The following is a 26,739-nucleotide window of genomic DNA, read 5'->3' as shown; positions in this document are numbered from 1 at the left end:
ATCTGTGTGAATTAAGTCTAAAGGATTTGAATTCCTTTCAACTGACTTATAAGGATGTTTAACATACTTAGATTCCACACATATTTGACATTTTGATTTTTCGCATTCAAACTTGGGCAGTACTTCCAAGTTAATCATTTTCCGCAAGGTTTTATAATTGACATGACCCAAACGTACATGCCATAAATCATTTGACTCAAGTAAGTAAGAAGAAGCTGAAATATTATTATTATTTTCAACAACCATTACATTTAGGTTGAAAAGGCCCTCGGTGAGGTAACCTTTTCCCACAAATATTTCATTCTTACTAATTACAACCTTGTTGGATACAAAAACGCACTTAAAACCGTGCTTAACAAGAAGTCCAGTAGAGACTAAATTCTTTCTCATTTCGGGAACATGAAGGACATTGTTCAAAGTCATGACCTTGCCAGAAGTCATTTTTAGAAATACCTTCCCATATCCTTCAACTTTTGCTGTTGAAGCATTTCCCATATAAACTGTCTCTCCGGGTTCAGCAAGAGCATAGGTAGCAAAAGCCTCTCTAACTGCACAAACATGGCGAGTGGCTCCTGAATCAAACCACCACAGTTTAGGATTTCCCACCAAGTTACATTCAGAGAGCATGGCACACAAGTTATCAACATCATCATGGTTTACTACCATGTTTGCTTGACCCCTTTTCTTGTCTTTCTTCGGAGCACGACACTCCGTAGATTTGTGTCCGGTTTTCCCACAGTTGTAGTAGTTTCCACTGAACCGCTTCTTGCTTGGGTTGTATTTCGGACCAGAAGCCTTCTTCCTCTTTTTGTTAGCTTCAACAATATTTGCTCCCATTATTGTTGAATTTCCACGGCCTCTCCTTTCAGCAGCTTTATTGTCCTCTTCGATTCTCAACCGAACAATGAGATCTTCAAGGGACATTTCCTTTCGTTTGTGTTTCAAATAATTTTTGAAGTCCTTCCACAACGGAGGCAACTTCTCAATCATTGCTGCTACTTGGAATGCTTCGTTGATTACAAGACCTTCAGCAAGTAGATCATGAATAATCACTTGCAATTCCTGGACTTGAGTAATAACAGACTTGCTATCTATCATTTTGTAGTCCAGAAATTTTGCGGCAACGAATTTCTTCATCCCGGCATCTTCAGTCTTATATTTCTTTTCAAGCGCATTCCACAATTCTTTGGATGTCTCCATGCTACTGTATACATTATACAGATTATCATCCAGTCCGCTAAGAATATAATTCTTGCATAAAAAATCAGAATGCTTCCACGCTTCAATCACGAGAAAGCGTTCATTATCTGGAGTTTTATCCGGCAGATCAGGAACATCTTCCTTGATGAACTTCTGTAGACATAACGTAGTTAAGTAGAAGAACATCTTCTGCTGCCAGCGTTTGAAATCAATCCCGGAAAATTTTCCGGGTTTTTCTGCCGGTGCCAACGCCGGTGTTCGGCTTGTCGTTGCGTTGGCAGTCGCCATCGGAACAGCTTGGTTTTCGTTTTCAGTCATCATCTTTTACAGAAAAGAATGACACAAACAAACGTTTAATACACGTTTTCAAACTGGAGTAAAAATCACGTAGATTTTAATATCCAACAAAACGCCACGAAGGCTTAACTCTCCAAAACGGGAGTACACAAACCACAAAGGTTTTAGTTTGCAGAATAATAAGAATAACACAAGTACAGAAATAAATATTAAATTTCTTAAGATTGTTATTCCCGTCAATATTCCTGTATTTGTAAATATTAATTCTGCAAAATATAAGTTAACGTAATGAAACAATAATAATAAATTCGAGCCCACTGAATTCACAGTGTTTCCTTAAGGAATTTAATCCCCTCCTAGTACCCAAGGTAATGGATTATTTCCTCCCAGGATAGAACGAATAACACACTGGTGTAGCGGTACTTCAAACCCCAGTGTTTCGGCGAACACAAAGTTCGGTAGCAAATCACACTTACAGTTGCTTTGTTTGAAGTTAAAAAACAATGCAGAACGAAGGAGTATATACTCAGAAAAACGTATGGAAGTTCTGAGAGGAAGGAGTGCAATGTATAGCCAATTTGTTGAGCGAATTGTATGTTGAGTTGAGTATCTTTCTTCAACATTTGCTGCTCATATATATAGCAGCCAAGAAGGAGTGCAAGACCAAACGTCCACCCTTCATGGTGGAGCAAGCATTACATGTTTGTGGAGCAAGCACTTCATGGTGGGAAGACCATTATCCGGCTGCCAAATTATCAATACACGGATTGAAAAATATCCGTTTATAAATACGGATAATCTTACGTTAATATTTACTATTAACAAATAAATTTGGTCCAAAAAATTAATCAATCAATCATTTGACCGAATCCGAATCCGAAGCCGAAGCCGAAGCCGAAGCCGTAGCCGTAGCCGTAGCCGAAGCCGAGCCGAGCGAGCGACGACGACGACGGCGCGAGGCTTGCTTTCTTCTTAACTCTTTAAGAGCTACAAGAAGAGCAATTATATATATACCCACCAAAAATGTCTTCCACTTCCAATATGGGACAATGTCTCATTGTTAAGAGGGGGAAACTTAAAATTTTACTCAAAATTTCATTTTCCCTCCATTTCCCATTCACCCTCATTTTAAGAATATTACATCTTAAAATAAAACCTCAACAGTTATGTCTCTCTTGTGTGTGTTCTTCTAAATAATATATGCGCTCAAATTAGCTTAGGATCCTTGTTCTATCACATTATGGTATAAAGATTCTAACCCAAACAATTTCCTAGCAGCAGTGTCTCTTTCTACTGATCACTTTATCCCTGCTGCTATTCTTTGTGTGACCAATGTAGATCACAAGTTCGAGCCCTGAAATCAGGCGAGATACTTGCATCAGGGGTAGGCTGCTTACATTACACACTTTGGGGTGCGGTGCGCCCCTTCTCTGGACCCTGCGTGAACTATGGTTTGTGCATTGGGCTGCCTTTTTTACTCTCTTATTGTGCTGCTTTTGCTGCTTCTTTGGTATCTATTGCACACTCTCTGCGTTTTGTTTTCACTACTGGCAACTTTATTCATTTGTTGCTGTTTTCTGCTGCCCCAGTGATAGACAAAAGTAGAAATACTAGTAAAGAGTTTTAAGTCTGACGCAGTGACGACTATGTAATATTTACATGATTAAGAACTCGTTTGACTTAGCCTATTGTAAATAGCTATAAGTTTGAAGTACTGAAAAACACTTTTAAATACTGAAACTGATTTTATAAATGAACAGAGGGTGTTTGGCTAAATTTATTGTGATGACCCAAAAGGTCATCTTTAAATTCAATAATTATTTCTGTGATCTAAGACCTCAAAAAGCAGTATTTATCATTTCCCGACTTGCGTGCGCAGTTCGTATAATTTTTCGGAAAGTTTTATATGAAAAATTGATTAAAATGTCAAATAGAGCCTTAAGACTCATCTGAGTTGACTTTGGTCAACATTTTGAGCAAACGGACTCGGATCAGTATTTTGACAGTTCCGGTAGGTCCATATCGTGATTTGGAACTTGAGCGTATGCCCGAAATTTAATTTGGAGGTCCCTAACTTGAATTATCGTCAGTTGACAAAAACTAGAAGCCTAAAGACTTAAAGATTTCAAAGTTTGACGATAAATTGACTTTTATTGATATCGGGGTCGGATTCGAGTTCTGAAAATTTTCATAGGTCGGTTCTGTTATTTATGACTTGTCTGTCGAATTTGGTGAGAAACGGAGTTGATTTGACTTGATTCGGACGTTCGGTTGTGAAAATATAAGTTTTAAAGTTTTCTTTAAAATTTTATTTGATTTGGTGTCCGGTTCGTAATTCTAGGTGTTAAATTGGTGTTTTGATCGCGCGAGCGAGTTCGTATGAGGTTTTTGGACTTGTGTGCATGTTTGGTTTGGAGCCCCGAGGGCTCGGGTGAGTTTCAGATGAGCCTCGGACCACTTTTGTTCAAGAACAGATGGCTGGAAATCTGGTATTTCCCATTTCTGGTTTCCTTGATCGCGATCGCGTGGCTTCATCCGCGATCGCGAAGGCTTGTTGATCACCGATGAAAATTTGTACTATGTGATCGCATAGTATTGTACGCGATCGCACAGTTGGAAAAGACAAGGCACCGCGAACGCATGGGCAAAGCCGCGTTCGCGAAGAAGGAATAAGGCAGAAGCTGAAGCACCAAATTTGTTCTACGCGGTCGCACAAGTCAGTACGTGATCGCGTAAGGCTGAGAAAAATGTTCTCTGCGATCGCATGACCATTTATGCGATCGCGTAGAGTTAAAAATATGGGCAGCCAAAATATGCTTTGCGATCACAAATAATTATCTGCGATCGCGAAGAGTAAAATAGACCAGGCAGAAATTGTTCTACGCGATCGCGAACGAATTCCCGCGATCGCGATGAGTAAAAATCTGGGCAAACAGAACTTAAGTTCTGGAAATGGGATTTCGACCCATTTTCCACCATCTTCGATTTTGAGCTCGGGTAAGACGATTTTTGGGTGATTTTTACGGAAAAACATTGGGGTAAGTGTTCCTTATCCTATATTGATTATATTTCATGATTCCATGCTCATTTACATCATGAATACGTGAATTTATGGAAGAAAAATCAGACTTTTACAAAATCTTCCAAAAATATAAAATGAAGATTTGAAAGTCAATCTGATGTCGGAATTCGATAATTTTTATATGGTTGAACTCGTTTCGGATTGGGTGTTCGGATTTCGCGAGTTTTTTGGGATTCGAGACGTGGGTCCCACTGTTGATTTTTAAAATGAATTTCGGATTTTTATCCGGAAAATTTATAAATTCATATGGAATTAATTCCTACGATTTGTATTGAGTATATTGAATTATTTATGACTAGATTTGAGGATTTCGGACACGAATTCGCGAGGCAAAGGTTTATTGGATTCTTGAAATTTGGTTGCAAAGCGAGGTAAGTGTCGTGGTTAACTTTGACTTTAGGGAATATAACACTTGAATTATTTGCTATGTGAATTTCATGTGTAACGATGTATAGGCAAGGTGACGGGTGCCTATACTTTGTCAAATTAATTATTTACTTAATTATTTAAATATCTTAAATTATTTTAAGACACGAATTAATCGTTATAATAATTATTTCACTCATATTCCTTGTCAAATATAAATTTTTGAATTCCTGCAATAATTGTTACATGCTTATTTGACTTATGTGTCTTAATTGCTATTCGATATTTAGCACATTAAATATTAAACTGCCTATTTTCTCCCTGATTTCCACAATTAATTACTAATTGTCATTGTTTGTTTCATAAATAAATTATAATCATTGTATGCCTTGATGCTTAATAGTTTCTTATTGAACGTAGTATTTATTGGAGTATTTCTATATATATTTAATATATATATATATATATATATATATATATATATATATAGGGGATCGGGTTGCACACCGCAACAGATTTATTTAAAGTTTATATGGGGGAACGGGTTGCACGCCTCAACAGACTTATTTAAAATCTATATTAGGGGATCAGATTGCACGCCTCAACAGACTTATTTAAAGTTTATATTGGGGGAACGGGTTGCACGCCGCAATGGAAACAAGTTGAGGGATTGTGACTACTGAATTGATTTCAATTATTAATATTATTTACTGGTTTTACTACTATTCTTGTTATTATTATTATTGTTATTACTATTATTGCGTACAGGTTAATGTAAGCGACCCGCCTTAGCCTCGTCACTACTTCATTGAGGTTAGGCTCGGCACTTACCAGTACATGGGGTCGGTTGTACTGATACTACACTCTGCACTTCTTGTGCAGATTGCGGAGTTGGTCCCAGCGGCGTACCATACACTTGCTCGGATTCAGATACCAGTGGAGACTTGAGGTATAGTTGCACGACGTTCATAGCTCTGAGGTCCCCTTCTATATTATCTCAGCTGTGTATTATATTTCAAATAGCTTGAATCTTATTCAGACCTTTATTTGTATTATTCTAGAAGCTCGTGCACTTGTGACTCTAGTTCTGGGATGGTATTTAGATATCACGATTATTATGGAATACTCACTTTATTTCAAACTTTATTTTCGCATTTCTTTTCTTGTTATTAATTAATTCAAAATTTTGTTTAAAATGGCTAATTATATTCTAACGTTGGCTTGCCTAGCAAGTAAAATGTTAGGCATCATCACGGTCCCGAAGGTGGAAAATTCGGGTCGTGACACTTATAAGCTGGTCAAACTAGATTATAAGCACATTTTGGTTTATCTACACATCTGGTAATCACTCAAAGTGCTTATAAACACTTAAAATCAACCATAAGCCATAAGTTGTTCACCCTCAACTTATGGCTTTTTAGTTTGACCAAGAGTTTTACTACTATTTTATCATTAATAATATTTTTAATTCACAAAATACCTTTTCCATAACAAAGTTCCTAATTTTTTCTTCATTCCATATGAATTGTACCTCCTTTTTTCTATGAAAAAACTTTTTAATTTATACTATATTATGTAAAACTTTAAGGATATTTTAGTCAGTTTAAAACGAAGGATAGCTTATCAATACTTTTTACTATATACGTCAACTGCTTATTATCAATTTCAATACTTTTATCTAAATACATACGTCATATAAAAGGTAATTACACGCATTGCTAAATAATAAGTGGTGTATTTGTCCTCTAAAAATACTATATTTGCACACTTAAGCAGAAGCTGCGAGATATTCCAGGAATAGAAAAAATAACGAAGAGAGGGATTTCAGGAGCACCTTTAATTTAAAAACCAATATATTCTTTTTGACTTGGTTCTAATTGCATCAGTTAGATCAAGTTGATATAACGTCACACTATTTTAACTTAATTGTTAGTCATTGTCAAGAAAATTAAAAAAGACTAATTCACTCTAGTCAATGCGTAACTTCATTAAAAAAATGTATAACTTCATTGAATGAATGAATTAATTAGTGTGTATTATACCTTTCTAGAATCTGCTGATGCGTTTGTAGCCCTCCAAACTTTAATGAAAGGCAAGGGAGAGAGGGAGAGAGGAAAAGAGAGAAAGAACTATTGGGCCGACACTTGACACCAAGAGATGAAATTTAGGGCAGCGATTGAGATTGGATGCTCCAGTAGTCCTAGCCGTAAACGATGGATACTAGATGTTGTACGTAACGACCTATTTTATGTCATAGCTAACTCGTTAATCATTCCGCGTGAGAAGTATATATATATATATATATATATATATATATATATATATATATATATACATTTCTGATAATTATTCGAAAGTAAATGACCAATTAATAATCTTTGTGCAGAAGCAAACACATGAATTTTTCTAATATGCTATTCTCCTCTTCCCTCAAAAACCAAACACAATGTAAAAAGTCTAGTAGGGTGAAGAAGGAAGAAAACAAAGACTAATATACACAATAAACACAAAGAAGCACAAATTTTCTTATATTATTTTTTACATACACACTAGCACACATGCATTTTCATCTAATATTTCCTTCTTTTTTGTTTATTTTTCTATGATTACCACCATCTAACTAGAAAAATTAGCTTATTGGCTTTTCAACATATTTCCATTAATACTTGCATCATTTGACATCTTCTTCATATTTTCTTCTTGGCTTGTCCTCCCACCATTAGGCATTTTCTTCATAGACAAAGCTGCATTTAGAAAATCTTCCATTGCTTTAATAGAAGACCCTTTAAAATCCTCATTATTTATAATAGCATCTCCTATCATTTCTTTAACTTCACAAGCTTTCTTTCTAATTTCTTTCCCTTTATCATTTTCCCCCATAACCAACTCAATCTTTTCCAATATATTCTCATGCTTAACTTGAGAATTATTCCCTCTAGCCACCTCAACACAAACACCAACATCTTGTTCCAACAACTTTGAGTTGTAGAATTGCTCTGCTGCTATAGGCCAACCAAGTAATGGCACTCCATTTCCAAGTGATTCTAACACTGAATTCCATCCACAATGTGTTAAGAACGCTCCAACCGATTTGTGAGCCAAGATTTCAACCTGTCGAGACATAACATAACATAATTAGGTAAATAAAAGTATGCTAGTGGACCATGTTGAGATATGACATAATTAAGTAATTAGAATCGTAACAACAACAACAACAACAACATATTCAGTATATTCTCACATGTGTGGTTTGGAGAGGGTAGTGTATATGAAGACCTTACCCCTGCCTAGTGAAGGTAGAGAAGTTATTTCCAATATACCCACGGTTCAGAAAGGTAGGGAGGAGGAGAAGAAGCGGAAGGGGGGAAAAGAAGAAATAGAAAGAAAGAGGGGAGAAGGGGGGAAGAATAAGTAGTACCAAAATACCAACAACACGAGAATACGATAACTAAAACAAATTAAACAACACGAAAATCATAAAATCTTAACAATTTAGACTTTTAGATAAGATGGTTACGCAGTTCCGACCTGAGGAGCCCATTTTGGCACTATGAGTCCCCTATTTTGATCGTCGAAAACGCGTTGAACAAACCTCTCAGGCAACCATTCCTCAGCTCTAAACTCCATATTTATGTCAAAACCCAAAGGGGGTCTAACAACCCATATAAAGTTTACTTCACTAGCATTATCCAATGCTTTTGCCAATTCCATCATTTGTGATGCTGAAATTGTACTTTGAGAGCCAAAAGAAATGTAAAGTACTGACTTTGGTTCTTTTTCATCAAGAAATTTGATGCATTTCTCTGTTTCTTCCCTTGTTTCCTTGCCAGCTCTTGATTTACCACTTACTGGCCAAGGTATCGGTCCAATTGCCCAAACTGGTAGTTTTAATTTTCGACGAAAATATGCCAATCCAAGCTTGTCTAATTCTTCAACTGTATTGAAAATAATCCCATCAGAGTTCATCCAATTGTGAAGATTTTTCCAGTTGAAATTTGTGTAAGGATCATTAGAATCAGCTGCTAATAAACTTGGACTCAATTGACTAACTTCAAGATTTCCAGCTTCTTGAAAATCAGGCATAGTAAAAACAATGTTTCTTGTTTTTTTATGTGGTAAATTTAGCCACATAGAGTAAAAACATGCCAAGCCAAAACCACTAGCCCCACTAAAAATAACATGAAATATCCCAAAATCATGAGCTATATTTGCTGACCAACCAAAAAAAAAATCTGATATAATACATAGTGGTTTTTCAATAAGATTAGAAACAAGATTTCTAAATGAAGGTTCAAGACAAGAGGAGATTGTTGAAAAATGTAAAGTAAGTTTATAAGGAAGTGAATCAGTATTTTCAATATTTGGAGGAAGACCATGTTGAGAACTATTGAATGGAATTTCAAGAAGAGAAATTGAGGAATATAAAGGAAGAGATGATTTGAGTTTCTTGATATTGAGTGGTGTGTTTACAAAAATTATGTTGTAATTTTTTTGTTCTAATTTGAAAGCTAAGGTTAAGAATGGTATAATATGGCCTTGTGCCATGAATGGGAAGAAGAGAATTGTTCCTTTATTCTTCTCCATTGTTTGGTTCTCTGTATTTTTTTGAGAAAGAATGCAAAGGAAGAAAGTTGATATAAATAGAGGATATAAATTGTTCTTTATTCTTCTCCATTATATGGTTCTCTCTATTTTAAAGTGAAGTGATGCAATTATTATTCTCTTTCCTTTACAAGATCTAATTGTAGCTAATAAATCATTATAGTCGAAAATAATTTTAATTTCATATATTGATGATACACAAAAAGATTATGCAATTAAATCACTTATAAGGTAATTATAAGTGAATTGCTACGATATTCATTAATTAATAATCTGATAAAATAGTAACTAATATGTTATAATAAATTAAACTATATTGGGAGTGTAAAAAATCTTTATAATATTGGTATAAAGTCAAATATAAAGCGTAGTTACGAAAATGGTGTTAACTTTTGGCTTTTGGGATGCTTTTGAGAACATTTCCACGTTGTATATTCTTTCCATATATTTTATTCCAAGAGAAAATAATTTATTACTCCTATATACGGCAATTGTGGCGATGCTTAGCAAAGACATACCGTAATCTACAAGTTTAACTCTCTTTTTTAGCAGTTGGAGTAAAATTGCAATAAAGGAAAACATATACTATTATTCAACATTTTAGTGTTGTAGATTTGATTTGATTTGGGGTTAATCAATTTTCTTTTTTGTTTTTCACCGGATGTGTTGTATCCTTGGGCCACGCGGCAAAGCGAAATAGGAAAGGGGCCGAGCGATTTGTTAAAGAGAAAGCGCTTTCTACCAAAAAACATTTCATTCCTAGAACTCAAACTTGAGTCCTCTGGTTAAGGTGGGAGGATTTTAACATTCCACCATATTTTTTGGCGGTGATTTACAGCTTATTTGGATTGTTGTTACATGTCATTTTATAATGTTACGTATTGTATTGTACTGCATTGTATCTTATTATTTGATGAATACAATATTTTGATAAATTGTATCGTTTACCGTCGTTTCATGATGTCATGCACTAACAATATGAAAAACAAACTTGCAACATTACAAAGAAAAAATAGGATACCGAGTAAAGTTATTATATAAAATATGATTATTTAATAATAAGGAAGGACAAGATGAGAGAAAAAAAGCAAGAAAACGACGCTACCACATCAAATTCGTCGTCTTTCCATAAAGTGACATTTTTCATCGTTGCGTAACAATGGATTTAACGATACGAAACAATAAAATTTAAGTAACAATCAAACAAATATTGCATTTAAAGTAACAATACGATAAAATACAATAGGTAATATCGGGTAATTTTTCTATTTTTCTTGAACACCCTAAATAGTATTCTATCATATTATTATGCATGACCATTGACCAAAACAGTTTTCAGCATTGTGAATCAATAATCATCTTTCAGTTGTTTCACCTTCAATAATACCTTAGAATACTAAATCTAGCTCAAAGGCAAATAAGCAGTTACTAACTAGGAGTATCAGTTATAGGAGTAGTAGTTACTACCATCAACAGTAAACTACTATATCTAGGGTTCAATTGGTTTGTGGCTACAAATCATCTTTATTTTCATACCTAAGAGATTTGAAAACGAAATACAACATATTTTTGAACCATTTTTCGCATTATTAAATAATGTTTTTATCTGAGATAAATCTTAAAAAATATATGTAACGGTTTAGACTGTATCATGCATAATAAGATTGTGATGGTAAACAGACATATAACAGTATCACGAGTAACGCAAAAAAGATTGAATTTTGTTTGTTTTGGCTTTTCAACTTTTTCATTCTACAAGATTATTAAGAGAACTGCAAGATGCTTACATGCTGTAAATAATTTCTCTTATAATAGAAGCAACAGTTGAGCCGCAGGGGCGGATTCAGTGGTTCCCGTTAACCTAGTAACTTTTATTTAGATCTAGTATTTGTATTGAAAAATTCATTAAATATATAAGAATATTTAACTTGGAACTCAATCCCTTAATCCAATTATTATTGTATATTAACTTGAGATTTCTGTAGGAACTCATAAACTTAGAGCCCGGTTGGACATAAGAATTTTTTCACTTTTTTTGAAAAAAATTCATATTTTTTTCGAAATCAATATTTGGCCATAAATTTTTCAATTTTCACTTAAAGATGAATTTTGAAATTTTTCGAAAATTTGAAAAACTCCAAAAATACTGTTTTTCAAAATTCACTCAGATCACTCACAAAAACTTCAAAAACAACTTAAAATTATATTTATGTCCAAATACAACTCTAATTTTTAAATAACATTTTGACTCGGAAATTTTTTCACTTTTTTTTTTATATTTTTCAAGGATCCGCCTCTGTTTCGATTCTTCACTAGCCTATTTCATCAACATACTTGCCTGGCATTTTTGGTTGTGCGGCTCAGTTTTGTGCATTGGTTGACAGTACTTGTGGCTTAAATGCTTTCTTGTGGGCCCCATCCGTTTGTTATTGAAGTTCTGACACACATGTGTTTCTGTCTTGTGGCTTAAATGCCTTTTCGTGGGCCCCACACCATAAGGAGTGTACTTAAGTGGATGTGACATGTAGTTATACATTCAAAGCTTTTGATGACAAATGAATACTCACTATTTTATGACACTAGCTATTTTTTTTATGAGCTTTTTAAATCAATATCTTATTGCATTAAAATATGAGAAAATATTATTGTGAAGGTGTAATGTTCAAGTGAATTGAATTACTTGTTACTGTATTGCTATTGCTATTGCTATTGCTATTGCTATTGTTATTGTTATTTTGCAGTAGGTAAGTCAATTAGTTTGCAAAATAATAAAAGAAAAAAGTGTATTGCTTCTGATAATAACAAATGTAGTGGAGTCAAATACTTAATAGACAATTTCTAATATCTAATGTTTCAACTACTTAATATCTGATACAATTTTAAAATAAGTGAATGGTTCTAAGCAAATATTTTAGATTTTTTTATTTTATTTTGTATAATCTCGAGGAAAATAGAGATAAACAAATAAATTATAATATTTAATTAATAAATAATATATGAAAATGATGAAAATATAAAATAAAGGATAAAGACATTATATTCAGCATAAAAAACAATACAAAATTGACTTCACTTTCATTTTTCAAGGGATTGAAATGAAAGAGTTGCAAATAGACATATGAAAGAGTTATATAAAATGCAATAAGTTGGATTCTTTATCTTAAGATCTTGCAATATATTTGATCCATATACCAAATGACTGATCTTAATATTATATAAATAAATTTTTCTCAATGAGAAAAATTGTACATGAATCATTGCATTTTTTATGATACATGGATAGACAACGGTATCACATTAAAACTTATTCAAATTCGGACAGCCCCGTTAAAGAAAAAACGCTTTTTATCATTTGCGAATTTTTCTATTTTTCTTGTACACCCTAAATATTATTCTATCATAGTATTATGCACGACGAAAACAGTTAATAATCGATCTTTCTGTTGTTTCACCTTCAATAATGCCTTAAAATAAATCTAGCTCAAAGGCAAATAGGCAATTACTAACTTACTAATCAGTTATAGTAGTAGTAGTAGTTAGTACCATCAGCAATCAACTGCTATATCTAGGGGTCAATTAGTTTGTGACAACAAATAGTTTTGAATTTTTTCAAGAGATCTTTATTTTCACGCGTAAAAAGATTGTATTTGAAAACGAAATACAACAAATTTTGAACCATTTTCCGTTATATTTAAATAATGTATTTATTTGAGATAAACCTTCAAAAATAAAACAACCTAGATTGTATCGTGCATAATTAATTAGATTGTGACGGTAAACAAACATAACAATATCACGATTCACGAGTAACGCAAAAATAGTTGAATTTTGTTTGTTTTGGCTTTTAAACCTTTTCAGTCGACGATATTATTGATTCTCTAATAATTGTTAAAAGAGGCATCCATTCAGAGAAATGCAAGATGTTTACGTGCCGTAAATAATTTTATATATAAAGGGTAGTTCCATAGGCGGATCCAGGATTTAAATCTTATGGATTCAACTTTTAAAATTTTTAGCATTGAACCTATTATATTTTAAAAGTTATGGGTTCATATCTACTATTTTATAATTTTAATGAATTTTTACACATAAAATTTTACTCTGCGTCAAAAGTTATGGGTTCAGTTGAACCGGTTTATATCCGCCACTGAGTAGTTCTGAAAAAGGTGATAACTTTTTGGATACTACTTAATTTTATGAACATTTTCATGTTGTGTATTCTTTTTAAAGGAACTTTATATTAAAGATACAACAATTTATTCTATATTACAGCAATTATGGCTACTGTTGTGTACTAGACTATTATTTTTGGCAGATCTAGTAAAATTTCAATAATAAAGCAAAAGAGAATTCAAAATTCTGAGGTCCTAGCTAGAGATTAAATTTTGTTACTAGCACTAAGCCTCTACCATCTATAGGCTTTCTTTATTACATTTGATTTGATTTTCCACCTAGCGTTGGTGTTCGTATTGAGACTCGATTAATTTCGAATTCGCAAAAATAAAATACCATATTCGGGGTTTGTAAAGTGCTCCCAATAACAGTAATTTTATCATTAATTTCATAGTCAACTCTCTAACTCAAAATCTCTGATTAACAGTAATTTCATATTCAACGCTCGAACTTGAAATTTCTGATTAATGCTATTGTGTGTGAGATTACCTTTTTTGGCGGATCGAATAAATTTCAATAAAAGAAAAGAAATTCAAAATTCTGAGGTCCCTAGCCAGAGATTATTTTTTTTTTTTTACTAGCACTAAGTCTCTGCCATCTTAGGCTTTCTGTTTTATTTGATTTTCCATCCCGTATTCATGTCAGTACTCATACTGGACCGATTAAATCGAATTCTCGCCAAAAAAAATATATCATATTGATGGGTAATTAAAGTGCTTCCAATATGGTAACTCAATATTTAGCACTCTAACACGAGATTTATGGTTAAGAATGAAGGTATATTTATCGGTCTATCACGATTTTCAACAGTATTTGTAGGTTTTCTGACGCAAGGTGCCAGCTATTGATTCTTGCAGTAAAAATTTAAGGTACTCTGAAGTGCAAAACATAATTAATTAATTTATTAAAATATTTGTGTAGAAAAGGTAAAATTATTTTCTATGGCATGATCTTATATAGTGATTTCACTTGAGAAAGTGACTTGGAGATAGTCATAATCCAGAAAAGATACTAGAGGCAACAAAATAATGTAAACAAGACCCAATTTTCAATTAGAAAAATTGATGGTCTGTGGTTGCATTAAATCATCTCTTGACTTTAAATTTCAACTTTCTGAAGCATCAAATAAATATCATTGTTCATTTATATTCAAAAATAAATAAATAAATAAATAAATAAGTGGGTAATTATCCCAAAGTCTACTTGTAACGGAACATGCCAATTGCTTCAATTCTAGTCTTGAGCCACGTTGCAATGAAGTTCATAGCTTGTCTTAAAATAAAACAAACATTTTTTTAAGAAAAGTAAATAAATTAATAAAGAATAACTTCATACCTTATCTTCATCCATTGTGAACAGATCAAGAAGATTTTCAAGCTGCTATTATTTTATTTTCGCTTATAAATTAAGTTAATTGGTCCATAGTCAGCTATAAAATATTACTAATAATAAGTCACCCTTTGCTTCTTGCCTAAGCTTTCGCTCAGCGGCGGAGTTACCCTTTCAATTACTGGATTGACCGAATCTAATAACTTTATTCTAAATTTTATATTTGTTTTAAAGATTTCATTAAATATATATAAATTATTACTTTAGAATCCAATAATAACTTTTTTTTAAAAAAAATAAAATTTCAAACTCATAAGCTTCAAAAATTAACTCTGCATAAGCTTTCACTAGCTTCTCCATTTATTTATAAAGATGACATGAATAATCAGTTTCTTCAACATTTTGTGATGCTACCCAAATCTATCTTAATGCCTTTAATCAACGTAATTTAAGCTATTATATTCTAGAGACTTCTTGTGATTTGCATACTTTGCTTCTATTATTATTTTTCATTTAAAAATATCTCGTTGCCTTGGATTCTGCTTTAGTCATTTCGATTTTTTCCTGTGAACTTTGCAATAACATTGAGAAAATACATAATAATCATTTTTATTAAGTATAAAACAAAGAAAAATATTTCGCCTGTTTGCTTGTGTGAAAAGGAATGATTATTTTCTCTATTTTAAAACTGAATTAAATTGAATATTTATATTATGGGTTTCTTGTTTTCATTTATTATTTAGTTATCCCGACGACTTAGCTAGCGTTTGAACATAAATTTAGGTGAAACTTAAATAAAAAGGAGTTTTTTGAAGTTCCGTTGAAAAATAGTTTTTTGAAGTTGAAGTTGTGTTTGGACATGCATTTTACTTTACTTGGAAAAAAGTAGAGTTTTGTGAGTGGAAGAAAAAATTTCATCGAAAAATTGACCTAAATCAGTTTTTGGAACTTAAAATATTTTTCAAAAACTAATGAAATTCCATGAACAAATAATATTTTCAATTCTTTTTTTTTTTTTTTTTATGAAAAAGAGTAATAAAATTTTATGTTCAAATGGAAAAAGGGAAAAATTTCGCTTCCGCAAATTACATTTTCTCGAAAGCATTGAATAACGGAATGGACACCGCCCCCATTGATATTAGATTTTTAAGTAATTACCATTAGATATTTCTTGATTTTATGGTTTATTCCTTTAAAAAGCTTGCAACTAATACCCTTAAAAATTGATAACAATTGAATTTATACGCGATTTTAAGGATACGTGGGTTAGTCCAATATAAATGATTTATGACGTTAGATATGCAATTAAAAGATAGAGTGAATAACCAAACCAATGATGATACTGAATCCGGGCTCAGTTATAGGCTTAACAAGAACCTTGCCTTCGGTTCCGAACCAATGCTTATGAAGAACTTATGTCACACCTCTTTTTGCCCCAAAAGATATATGTGTTATGGATTATTGTGGGTAAAAGAGTTTTTCCAATTAAAGTGACAAATTTGAATATGGATTATTTTATTTACAGAGTCGCCACTTGGAATTGATTTTTTGGATGTTTCAGTTCACCATTTATTTGAATCCCTAGTCAAAGGAGGGTTTGACTCTATTATTATTGGTGTCACACCTCCTTTTTTCCCGAAGGGGCGATAGGGATAAGGGAGTTTTTCCAATTAAAGCGACAATATTCGAAATGGGATTATTTATTTGATCAGAGTCGCCACTTGGGATAATTTATGGTGTCCCAAGTCACCGGTTTATTTTAAATCCCAAATCGAGGAATTTTGACTATGTTTAAAGTCTGCGAAAAACCAGAAGACCGGGTAAGAAATTCTTTTAACCCGAGAGAAGGTATTAGGCACTCTCGGATTCCGTAGTTTTAGCACGGTCGCTTTAATCATACATGGCTTAATTAAATTATTTAATTACGTATTTTAGAACCTATGTGCATTTTACCTTTTACCACTTTTAAATTACTTGATTATAGCATTATGGAATTATCTTGAAAACGAACCACATGTGTGTGAATCTGTTTGTTTGATGCGCCAAAAATCATGTCACGCGTACGTCTACACAATTAATGACAATTTATTAAGATTGTTGCCCAAAGTCGCGCGAACACGTACTTTGATTTATTTTTGGAAAAATCATAATCATGTCACGCGAACGTGTACACAATTACGACTATCGATTAAATGCGCGCCTAAGGCATTACTACGATTATTCGAATTATTTTTCTAAACTACTTTGAGATTATTATGGAAGTCATGATTATGGATATGGATTTTGTGAAAAAATGAATGTAAATTTGCTAAGGGAAATGAGTAATATTAAAAGTATCTAAATTTTTTGGAAAATATTTGACAATGGTTAAGCATTCTGCTAAAATTAGAGCTAGCTGTATGTATTTACTAATATTAACTTAAAGAAAGTTCTCATCATTTTGGCCAACACGTTCCAGATGTTGGCCTTTGCTCAATTAAATTCACAATCTGGCCATATATGAATACAGTCCATGGTCTCGGAGTAAAAGAGCATAAATTCAGCTAATTGATTTCTCCAGTGGGGCATACGTAAATTGAAACCCAAGTATATGAACTCAAAGACATATGGATCTATATGCTGATTTTGTCAATAATAATGAAAATTTTCAAGTAAACAAATACAATTCATTATCGACAACTATGTATGGGGTCAAGAATTTAACAATCATATACAGTAATTGAGCTTGGGATTCCGATTACAAATTTCAACAATCTAAAGCTAGTTCAACGAATTCCATGATTCCATTCACAATATCTTGCACGACCATTGCTATTCTTGAATCATACGCCTCTCGTTCCTTCGGGCAGACCTCTGATTTATAAGAAAATAGCCACTGGACTACTCTTATTAATCGGCTCTGTCATGCATAACAGCTAAATGGCTAGGCAACAAGTTTGATTAATCTATTAGTATAGATATCATTTTGAGTATGAACCACTAATTTTCAAAGAATAAACCATCATACACTAAACAATAAACTCATTATGAGATGATTTTAACGTATAAAACTTGTAAATCAAAACAATGACGAATCTGTGATATTAAACCTCATTGAGTAGTTGTGTAAACTAGTCAAAAATAACTTGAATCGCCATATTTAGTTCAAATGAATAATCAAAACCAGAAATTTACATGGAAGCAATTGCAATGAAACATAGTAAGGAGATCAGACACAAACAACATCAGATAATCCAAACTTATTCATAATTGCAACAGGAAGCTAATAGGCAAATTTGTACATACCTAGTGGCAGGAAACAGCAAATAAGGGACCAAATAAAGGTCAGAAAATCAGGTATGAAGCCAAGTTTAACATAGTAGCATAAACAGCAGCAGTACAGAAGGAATAACTTCCGAATTTAGCCCAGAACCAAGCGAAACTCAAAAAAACTACTGAAACGATGCAGTGGCCTTTTAACTTTTTTTATTTTTTATTTTTGACACTTAAACTTAAAAGAAAATCGTAGAGGACAATCGAGAAGAATAAGAGCGCTCCTTAATTTTTCTCAAACCTTTTCTTCCCTAAAAAAAAAATCCCTCCTATTTATAGCTTCACTCGAACCTTCTCCCCTTGGATGCCAAGGAATCAGAAAATCACCCCCAAAAATCTAAAAACAATCTCGGTTTGGCGAGATAAGACAGATGTAAGGAGTAGATCGAATGTGACTCGATCCTACGCCCCACATTTTTCCTATTTTCGCCAAAAGAATATAACTCTGACAGAAAAATAAGAGGGAGTGCGTGAAATCAGGAAAGAATAATTCCGTTTTATCAGAAATCCGTTAGGATTAGAGTGACGTGGAGAAAAGAGATAAGGAGGGACCATGTGCACGAGTTTGCGAGTTAACTCGCCTGATTCCGGCGAGTTTGGGCGTGTTGTAGCGGCGGACCGAGGTGTGGGGTTGAGGAGATGCGGCTGGATTAGTTTCTTTTAGGATTAGGGTTTGTGTTATATTTGATTTATATTTGGTGTGAGGAAAGAAAAAAAAAAAAAAGGTCAGCTGTTGGATTTAAGTTAGTGGGTGGCTAGGATTTAGAGAGGGAGATGGGGCGGGTCATGGGTTCAGGGCGGGTCCGAAGCTGGGTAGGGGAAAAAGGTATTGGGCTGGGCGGATTTTTGGGGCAATTGGGCCACTGAAAATGGTTGTGGCCCAATCTGGAAGTAAGCAAGCTTTCTCTCTTCTTCTTTTTTTTTGTCCTCTTGATTTTTAGCTTAATAATATTAATTAAAATCTTAAACTAAGTTCTACATCAAATCTAATTTATAAAATTAAATTAATTGTATATTTCTAACATAAAGACAATTAATTAACTTAAGACTAATGAAAGAAAATTACTAATTTGCAACTAAAAGCTAAAAATATAAAAATGACCAATATTTTTTGATTTTTTTTTTTGTTTAATAAAGCAATTAACTTATGTAATTAAATTCTAAATACAATTAAGACTTAAAATGCTATGCATGAAATATTTTAGACATTTTTGGTATTTTCTCATGATTTTAAAAATGTTAAATATGCAATTAAATGCAAGCAACAATTAATAAGAAATTCCTAAAAATTCTATTAAAAAAAATAAAAATAAAAAAAATAATTAAAAAATCTATTTTGAACTTTGTAGGAGTAATTTTAGTTGGGCAAAAATCACGTGCTCACAATTGGTCTGCGAAAATAAAGTCCGGGTAAAGAATTCTGTTGACCGGGGAGAAGGTGTAAGGCATTCCCCGAGTCTCGTGGTTCTAGCACGGTCGCTTTATTGACTACATTTGGCTTATATTATTTTTGGATAACCTGTGTTTTATTAGTTCTCATGTTTTACCTATGTCCGCTTTTATTGCTTGATTAGATTTATGAAAATTATCTTGAAATAAGTCACGCGTACGTGTACTCATTTTTGTTTGGCGTCAAGAATCATGTCATGCGTATGTGTACACAATCAATAACACATTTATTATTATTCGAAGTTGATTGGTCAAGTTACGTGAACGCGCACTTGTATTATTTTCCTAAACTAATTTGAAATTATTATAAGACCAAGAGTTTATGGATAGAAAATTATTTGGAAGTCGGAAAATATATTAGTTATTTAAAGTATTAAAAAGTCATCCACACTTAGAAATATTTATAATTTACTACTCTATCTTTGAAATTAAGAGACATTTATCCATTATGGAAGAATGAACTAATTTATTAGTCTAGTGATAAAATTATTGGGCCTCGCATATTTATACTCAACCCAACCCATGTCTAATTCTTTCTTTCCTATTAAATGTGGTAACTCATTTCTGGTTCACTTACTTGAACTCCAACGCATGGCCCATTAATATGGCAAGATCTTCATTCTTAATTTTAAATAGCAAATCTCATTAAGATGAAATTCTATTCAAATAATCTGTTGACAAATCGCTTAAAACATGTAAAAAGAAACTACAACATGATAATGTGTATAAATAAAAATAATACAAAAAATTATCACATGAACCTCTATAAGAACATCACACAAAACAATGAAATAATTAACAAAGAGAGTAAGTAATGAACCTTTAAGCAAAAATTTTCCTTCAGAACTTGATTAATGCAAAAACAATTCTGAGCCGAGCAAGTACACCAAACCAAGGGCAAATTGGCAGATGAGCAGAAAATCTAGCGACGAACCTTCTAAAATTCGAGCCCGGAACGAAACTTGACTGTACCTCGTGAGGTTGCTGGTTTTTGGCGTGAGAGAGGCGACTATCAATGAAGCTTCACAAGGTGTTTTTAGGCTTAAATTTGAGGCATTTTTGGGTCTTAAACATGGTGATGAATTGCTTGAATTTTCGAAAGAAAGAATGAAACGAGTAGAAATTCCCTTAGCGTAGAAGAAAAAAAAAAATTTCTCTCAATTCTCTCCTCTATTTTTTTCCTTCTTCTTTCCCCTCTTTTGTCCTCACATTTCTATTCTATTTATAGAAAAGAATTCAGATTTTTTTTAATTTTATTATTTTTTAATTAAAAATAATTTCCACTTCCCATTTTTCTTCTTTTTTTAAAAAAATAATTTTTCACTTTCCTTTACTTTTATTTTTTAATTTTTCACTTTTTTTTACTTTACTTTTTTTAATTTTTCACTTATTTTACTTTTTTTTTTTTAATTTTCTACTTTCTTTTACTTTTTTAAAAAAATAAATTCAGCTACCTTTACTTTTATTTTTTAATTTCAACTTTATTTTACTTTTCATTTTTAAAATTTTCACATTATTTTACTTTTATGTTTTTAATTTTCCACTTTCTTTTACTTTTTAAAAAATAAAAAATAATTTTCACCTACTTTTACTTTTAGTTTTTTATTCTATACTTTTAATTTTCCTATTATTTTATTCCCATCCGAAAATTTAAAAATATATTTAATTTTTTCAGTATTTTTTTAATTTATTTTATTTTAAAATAAAGATAAAAAATAAAAATAATACTAATAGTAATAATTTGGCCTTTTAATTTATTTTTAATTCTTACCCTATATTAAAAAAAAATATAACAAATCTAAAAAATATATATTAAATTTTTAAAAATATTTACATAGTAAAAGGTGGTAAAAATTCAAATATAGTCAAAAATTAGGTGCTCACAACTACCCCTCTTTGTTTGGAAACATGAAGAGTTTTCAGGCAAAGGCTAGGTGAGCCATGTGACTAATTTTTGACCAAATCGTTATTCAAAAGAAAAAGAAATAAACGATAGGGTGCAACCGAGTTCTAATTTTGGACAGCCTATATATCCCGGATTATAGGGGAATCAGGTCACGTGTAGTTCAAGGAGAATAGTGGAATGATGAGTTGAGGAGTCGATAAGGTTCCGTCGAGGCTCCGGTCTGCGGTTCTGCTATTATAAAAAAAGAAACTAAACGAGCCTATCAGCTATGAATTACAAGATTCATATCTATGAGTCTTCTGAAACTTGATCTTGAGTCTTGACTGGTTCTTCATGCAGACTCTGATCTAAACCTTGATGCTTGCTAGCTGTAGGTGCTAGTTTCATTATTCTACAGCTTCTTCTAATCAAAACAGGACCCCAATGCTCGTGGCTTCAGTCATGTCTTGAGCATTCCACATCTTTTCAACTGCTTTTGTATTTTGGATTCACCTATTTTTTTTTCTTTTATTCTGAATTGAAACTTCTTCTTTTGGTCATCTCGAGCCCTGTGCCTCGAGGTAAAACCTACTCAGACACCAAAACAAACAAACGAACGAAATTTTTCTGCCCCAATTTGCACTAGGAAAATTTCGTGAGTTATTGTAACAAAATTCTAAACTACTTCTTTATTGAAAGCAATAAAAGGTCGGGAATGGTGTACCCCGAAAAAAAAATAGAGACTAGGGAATTGAGACCCTATATCTAAAATGAAAGAAATTAGGGAGTGGAGACCCTATATTGAAAAAGCGACGAGGGATTGGTGTACTTTGATACTGGTAAGGAAATGTAACCAGGGGTTGGTACCATGTATTACGAAAAAAGAATGTAATCAGGGGTTGGTACCCTGTATTACTGAAAAGAATGTAGTCATGGGATGGCGTCCTATATTACTGAAAGGAAATGTAACCACGGGATGGCACCCTGTATTATGGAAAAGAAATCTAACCAGGGGTTCGTGCCCTGTATTACTGAAATGAAAATGAATCCTCTAGGAGAAAAGGTTATACCTAGGTTAAACTGAGAAAAGAGATCCTAGGCTAAGAGTACTTCTACCCGAAATATGAGCTGGATCCCCCTAAGCGAAAAGTTTCTACCTGGGTTAAGCTACGTAAAACAACCTGAGCGAAGAGTAATTCTACCCGGAATATGAGCTGGATCCCCCTAGGCAAAAAGGTTCTACCTGGGTTAAGCTATGTAAAACATCCTGATCGAAAAGTACTTCTACCCGGAACTATGAGCTGGATCCCCCTAGGCGAAATGGTTCTACATGGGTTAAGCTACGAAAAACAGCCTGGGCGAAGAGTACTTCTACCCGGAACTATGAGTTGGATCCCCCTAGGCAAAAGGTTCTACCTGGGTTAAGCTACGAAAAACAGCGTGGGCGAAGAGTACTTCTACCCGGAACTATGAGCTGGATCCCCTAGGCGAAAAGGTTCTACCTGGGTTAAGCTACAAAAACAAATCCTGGGTGAATTGTACTTCTACCCGAAAACTATGAGCTGGATCCCCCTAGGAGAAAAGGTTCTACCTGGGTTAAGCTACGAAAAATAGCATGGGCGAAGAGAACTTCTACCCGGAACAATTAGCTGAATCTCCCTAGCCGAAAAGGTTCTACCTGGGTTAAGTTACGAAAAACAGCCTAGGCGAAGAGTATTTTTACCCGGAACTATGATCTGGATCCTCCTAGGCGAAAAAGTTCTACCTGGGTTAAGCTACGTAAAACATCCTGGGCGAAGAGTACTTCTACCCGGAACTATGAGCTGGATCCCACTAGGCGAAAAGATTCTAACTGGGTTAAGCTACGTAAAACAACCTAAGCGAAGAGTACTTCTACCCGGAACTATGAGTTGGATCCCCCTAGGCGAAAAGGTTCTACCTCGGTTAAGCTACGTAAAACATCCTGGGTGAAGAGTGCTTCTACCCGGAACTATGAGCTGGATCTCCCTAAGCGAAAAGGTTCTACCTGGGTTAAGCTACGTAAAACATCCTGGGCGAAGAGTACTTCTACCCGGAACTATGAGCTGGATCCCCCTAGGCAAAAAGGTTCTACCTGGGTTAAGCTACGAAAAACAACCTGAACAAAGAGTACTTCTACACGGAACTATGAGCTGGATCCCCCTAGGCGAAAAAGTTCTACCTGGGTTAAGCTATGTAAAACATCCTGAGCAAAAAGTACTTCTACTCGGAATTATGAGCTGGATCCCCCTAGGCGAAAAGGTTCTACCTGGGTTAAGCTACAAAAACATCCTAAGCGAAGAGTACTTCTACCTGGAAACTATGATCTGGATCCCCCCAAGCGAAAAGGTTCTACCTGGGTTAAGCTACGAAAAATACCCTGGGCGAAGAGTACTTCTACCTGGAAACTATGAGCTGGATCCCCCTTGGAAAAAAGGTTCTACCTGGGTTAAGCTAAGAAAAACAAGCCTGGGCGAAGAGTACTTCTACCCTAAACTATGAGCTGGATTCCCCTAGGCGAAAAGATTCTACCTGGGTTAAGCTACGTTAAACAACCTGAGCGAAAAGTACTTCTACCCGGAACTATGAGCTGGATCCCCCTAGGCAATAAAGGTTCTACCTTGGTTAAGCTACGTAAACATCCTGAGCGAAGAGTACTTCTACCCGGAAACTATGATCTAGATCCTCCTAGGCGAAAAGGTTCTACCTGGGTTAAGCTACGAAAAATACGCTGGGCGAAGAGTACTTCTACCCGGAAACTATGAGCTGGATCCCCCTATGCGAAAAGGTTATACCTGGGTTAAGCTACGTAAAACAACCTGAGCGAAGAGTACTTCTACCCGGACCGAAAATCTAGCGACGAACCTTCTAAAATTCGAGCCCGGACCGAAACTTGACTATACCTCGTGAGGCTGCTGGTTTTTGGCGTGAGAGAGGCGACTATCAATGAAGCTTCACAAGGTATTTTTAGGCTTGAATTTGAGGCATTTTTTGGTCTTAAACATGGTGATGAATTGCTTGAATTTTCGAAAGAATGAATAAAACGAGTAAAAAATCCCTTAGCATAGAAGAAGAATGTTTTTTTCTCTCAATTCTCTCCTCTATTTTTTCCTTCTTATTTCCCCTCTTTTCTCCTCACATTTCTCTTCTATTTATAGAAAAGAATTCAGATTTTTTTCAGATTTTTTTTCATTTTATTATTTTTTAATTAAAAAGAATTCCCACTTCCCATTTTTCTTCTTTTTAAAAAAAATAATTCCCCACTTTCCTTTACTTTTATTTTTTAATTTCTCACTTTTTTTTACTTTACTTTTTTTTATTTTCCACTTATTTTACTTTTTTTCCCACTTATTTTACTTTCTTTTTTTAATTTTCTACTTTCTTTTACTTTTTTAAAAACAAAATTCAGCTACCTTTACTTTTATTTTTTAATTTTAACTTTCTTTTACTTTTCATTTTTAAAATTTTCATATTCTTTTACGTTTATTTTTTTAATTTTTCACTTTCTTTTACTTTTTAAAAAATAAAAAAATAATTTTCACCTACTTTTACTTTTAATTTCTTATTCCATACTTTTAATTTTCCTATTATTTTATTCCCATACGAAAATTAAAAAAAATATTTAATTTTTTCAGTATTATTTTAATTTATTTTATTTTAAAATAAAGATAAAAAAATAAAAATAATACTAATAGTAATAATTTGACCTTTTAATTTATTTTTAATTCTTACCCTATATTAAAAAAATATAACAAATCTAAAAAATATATATTAAATTTCTAAAAATATTTACATAGTAAAAGATGGTAAAAATTCAAATATATTCAAAAATTAGGTGCTCACAACTTTGAACCAAAACAAGAACTTTAAACAACCTTTAGAAATAGAGAAAAATAGATGTATGCGTGTTACAGTGTGTTTAATGAATAATCAGTATCCCCTTTATATAGTAGGGGAGTTTTATCCTAAGTACAACTCTAAAAAAGGTAAAAATCTTCCTTTTCGCTAATCATTGATCTACCGCTGATACGGGCCGAGATTCATGCCGTGATATTCGGTTGGACATGGATATCACGGCCCTTTGTTAATCATGTGTGGTCGTTCGACAATGCTCTTCGAGGTCTTGGAACTCGAACCGGACCTAGGGGGCGTAGTCTCGATGGCCCTAAGGGCAAGTGTTTTGCTCGGGCCTTGATGAGAGAGGCTCTTGGCTTCGATTTCGATTCCCTGCAGTTATGTCCTTGCCTTGTTTGCCCCACCGAGAAATCGGGGTACTCACTACCCGTATACAAATAGTCCCCTCGTTTCTCAGAGAGTAGGCTTGCCGAAATGATGGAAAACGATATATGTTCTCCGGTTCCTTCCTCTGTACGTTACGATGAATGAGACGAAATGTCTCATCAGTCACATCGTTCTGACTTTGGACATGTGTCAATCACCATCTGGTTGCCTCCGAATGCGAAGCGTCGCCTGCTTCCCTATAAAAGCTTCCATCCTTTGTTCTTTTGTTCTACTTTTCGACCAAGCTTTTACCTTCGAGCTTCCCAGCTATCATCAAACTTTTTTCAAACCTTCATACCTTCATCTTTTGATCTTTAAATCTTCATAGTGATTCCCAGGTTTTTACCCAGACTTCCTTCAAATCTTCATACTCTGTTCTTCATCCTTCAAACTCGTTCTTTCAAACCTTCGTATTCTTTTTTTAAATCTTCAAACTTCTCCAGATAACATTGGCTAAAATATCTAAATTTGTTCCTCAACAAGTTGCTTCTTTATCTTTTCAACCGGCCGCCGGTACTAAGGCGGTTGCCCCTGAAGTAGTTGCCCTCGAAACGGATGCTCCCCAGGTGGCTGTCAACGAACCGGGCCCCGAGCCTCCCTTGAAAATGTTTATTCCCGGGGGCTGCTTAACTGCAGACAACTTTAAGGTTGAAAACCTCTCACGCAAACAGGACCAGGGTGAAGGAACATCAAGGTACATATGCTCAGTGACCGAAGACGTCCCTCCCCTGGTCCGAAGGGACTG

At 33.7% G+C, this 26,739-nt stretch overlaps 1 protein-coding gene and 1 long non-coding RNA gene across 2 annotated transcripts; both read right to left on the bottom strand.

Annotated features, from left to right (window-relative positions):
• Positions 1-7,446: 7,446 nt before the first annotated feature.
• On the bottom strand, positions 7,447-9,596 carry LOC104105106 (UDP-glycosyltransferase 92A1-like). The gene is made up of 2 exons (XM_009613347.4): positions 8,474-9,596; positions 7,447-8,056 (listed from the first exon to the last, which is right to left on the bottom strand). The coding sequence occupies exons 1-2, from the start codon at positions 9,527-9,529 to the stop codon at positions 7,580-7,582; spliced, it is 1,533 nt and encodes a 510-aa protein (XP_009611642.1). The 5' UTR covers positions 9,530-9,596; the 3' UTR covers positions 7,447-7,579.
• An 8,066-nt stretch (positions 9,597-17,662) lies between these two features.
• LOC138900924 (uncharacterized) lies at positions 17,663-19,050 on the bottom strand. The gene is made up of 2 exons (XR_011412274.1): positions 18,335-19,050; positions 17,663-17,972 (listed from the first exon to the last, which is right to left on the bottom strand). It is a non-coding gene; the product is annotated as an uncharacterized lncRNA (long non-coding RNA).
• Positions 19,051-26,739: the final 7,689 nt, after the last annotated feature.

This window comes from Nicotiana tomentosiformis, chromosome 11 (genome assembly GCF_000390325.3).
Source record: "Nicotiana tomentosiformis chromosome 11, ASM39032v3, whole genome shotgun sequence".
In the NCBI taxonomy this organism is placed as follows: Eukaryota; Viridiplantae; Streptophyta; class Magnoliopsida; order Solanales; family Solanaceae; genus Nicotiana; species Nicotiana tomentosiformis.
The sequence above is the reverse complement of the archived record's forward strand: the minus strand, read 5'-3'. Positions and strand labels throughout refer to the sequence as shown.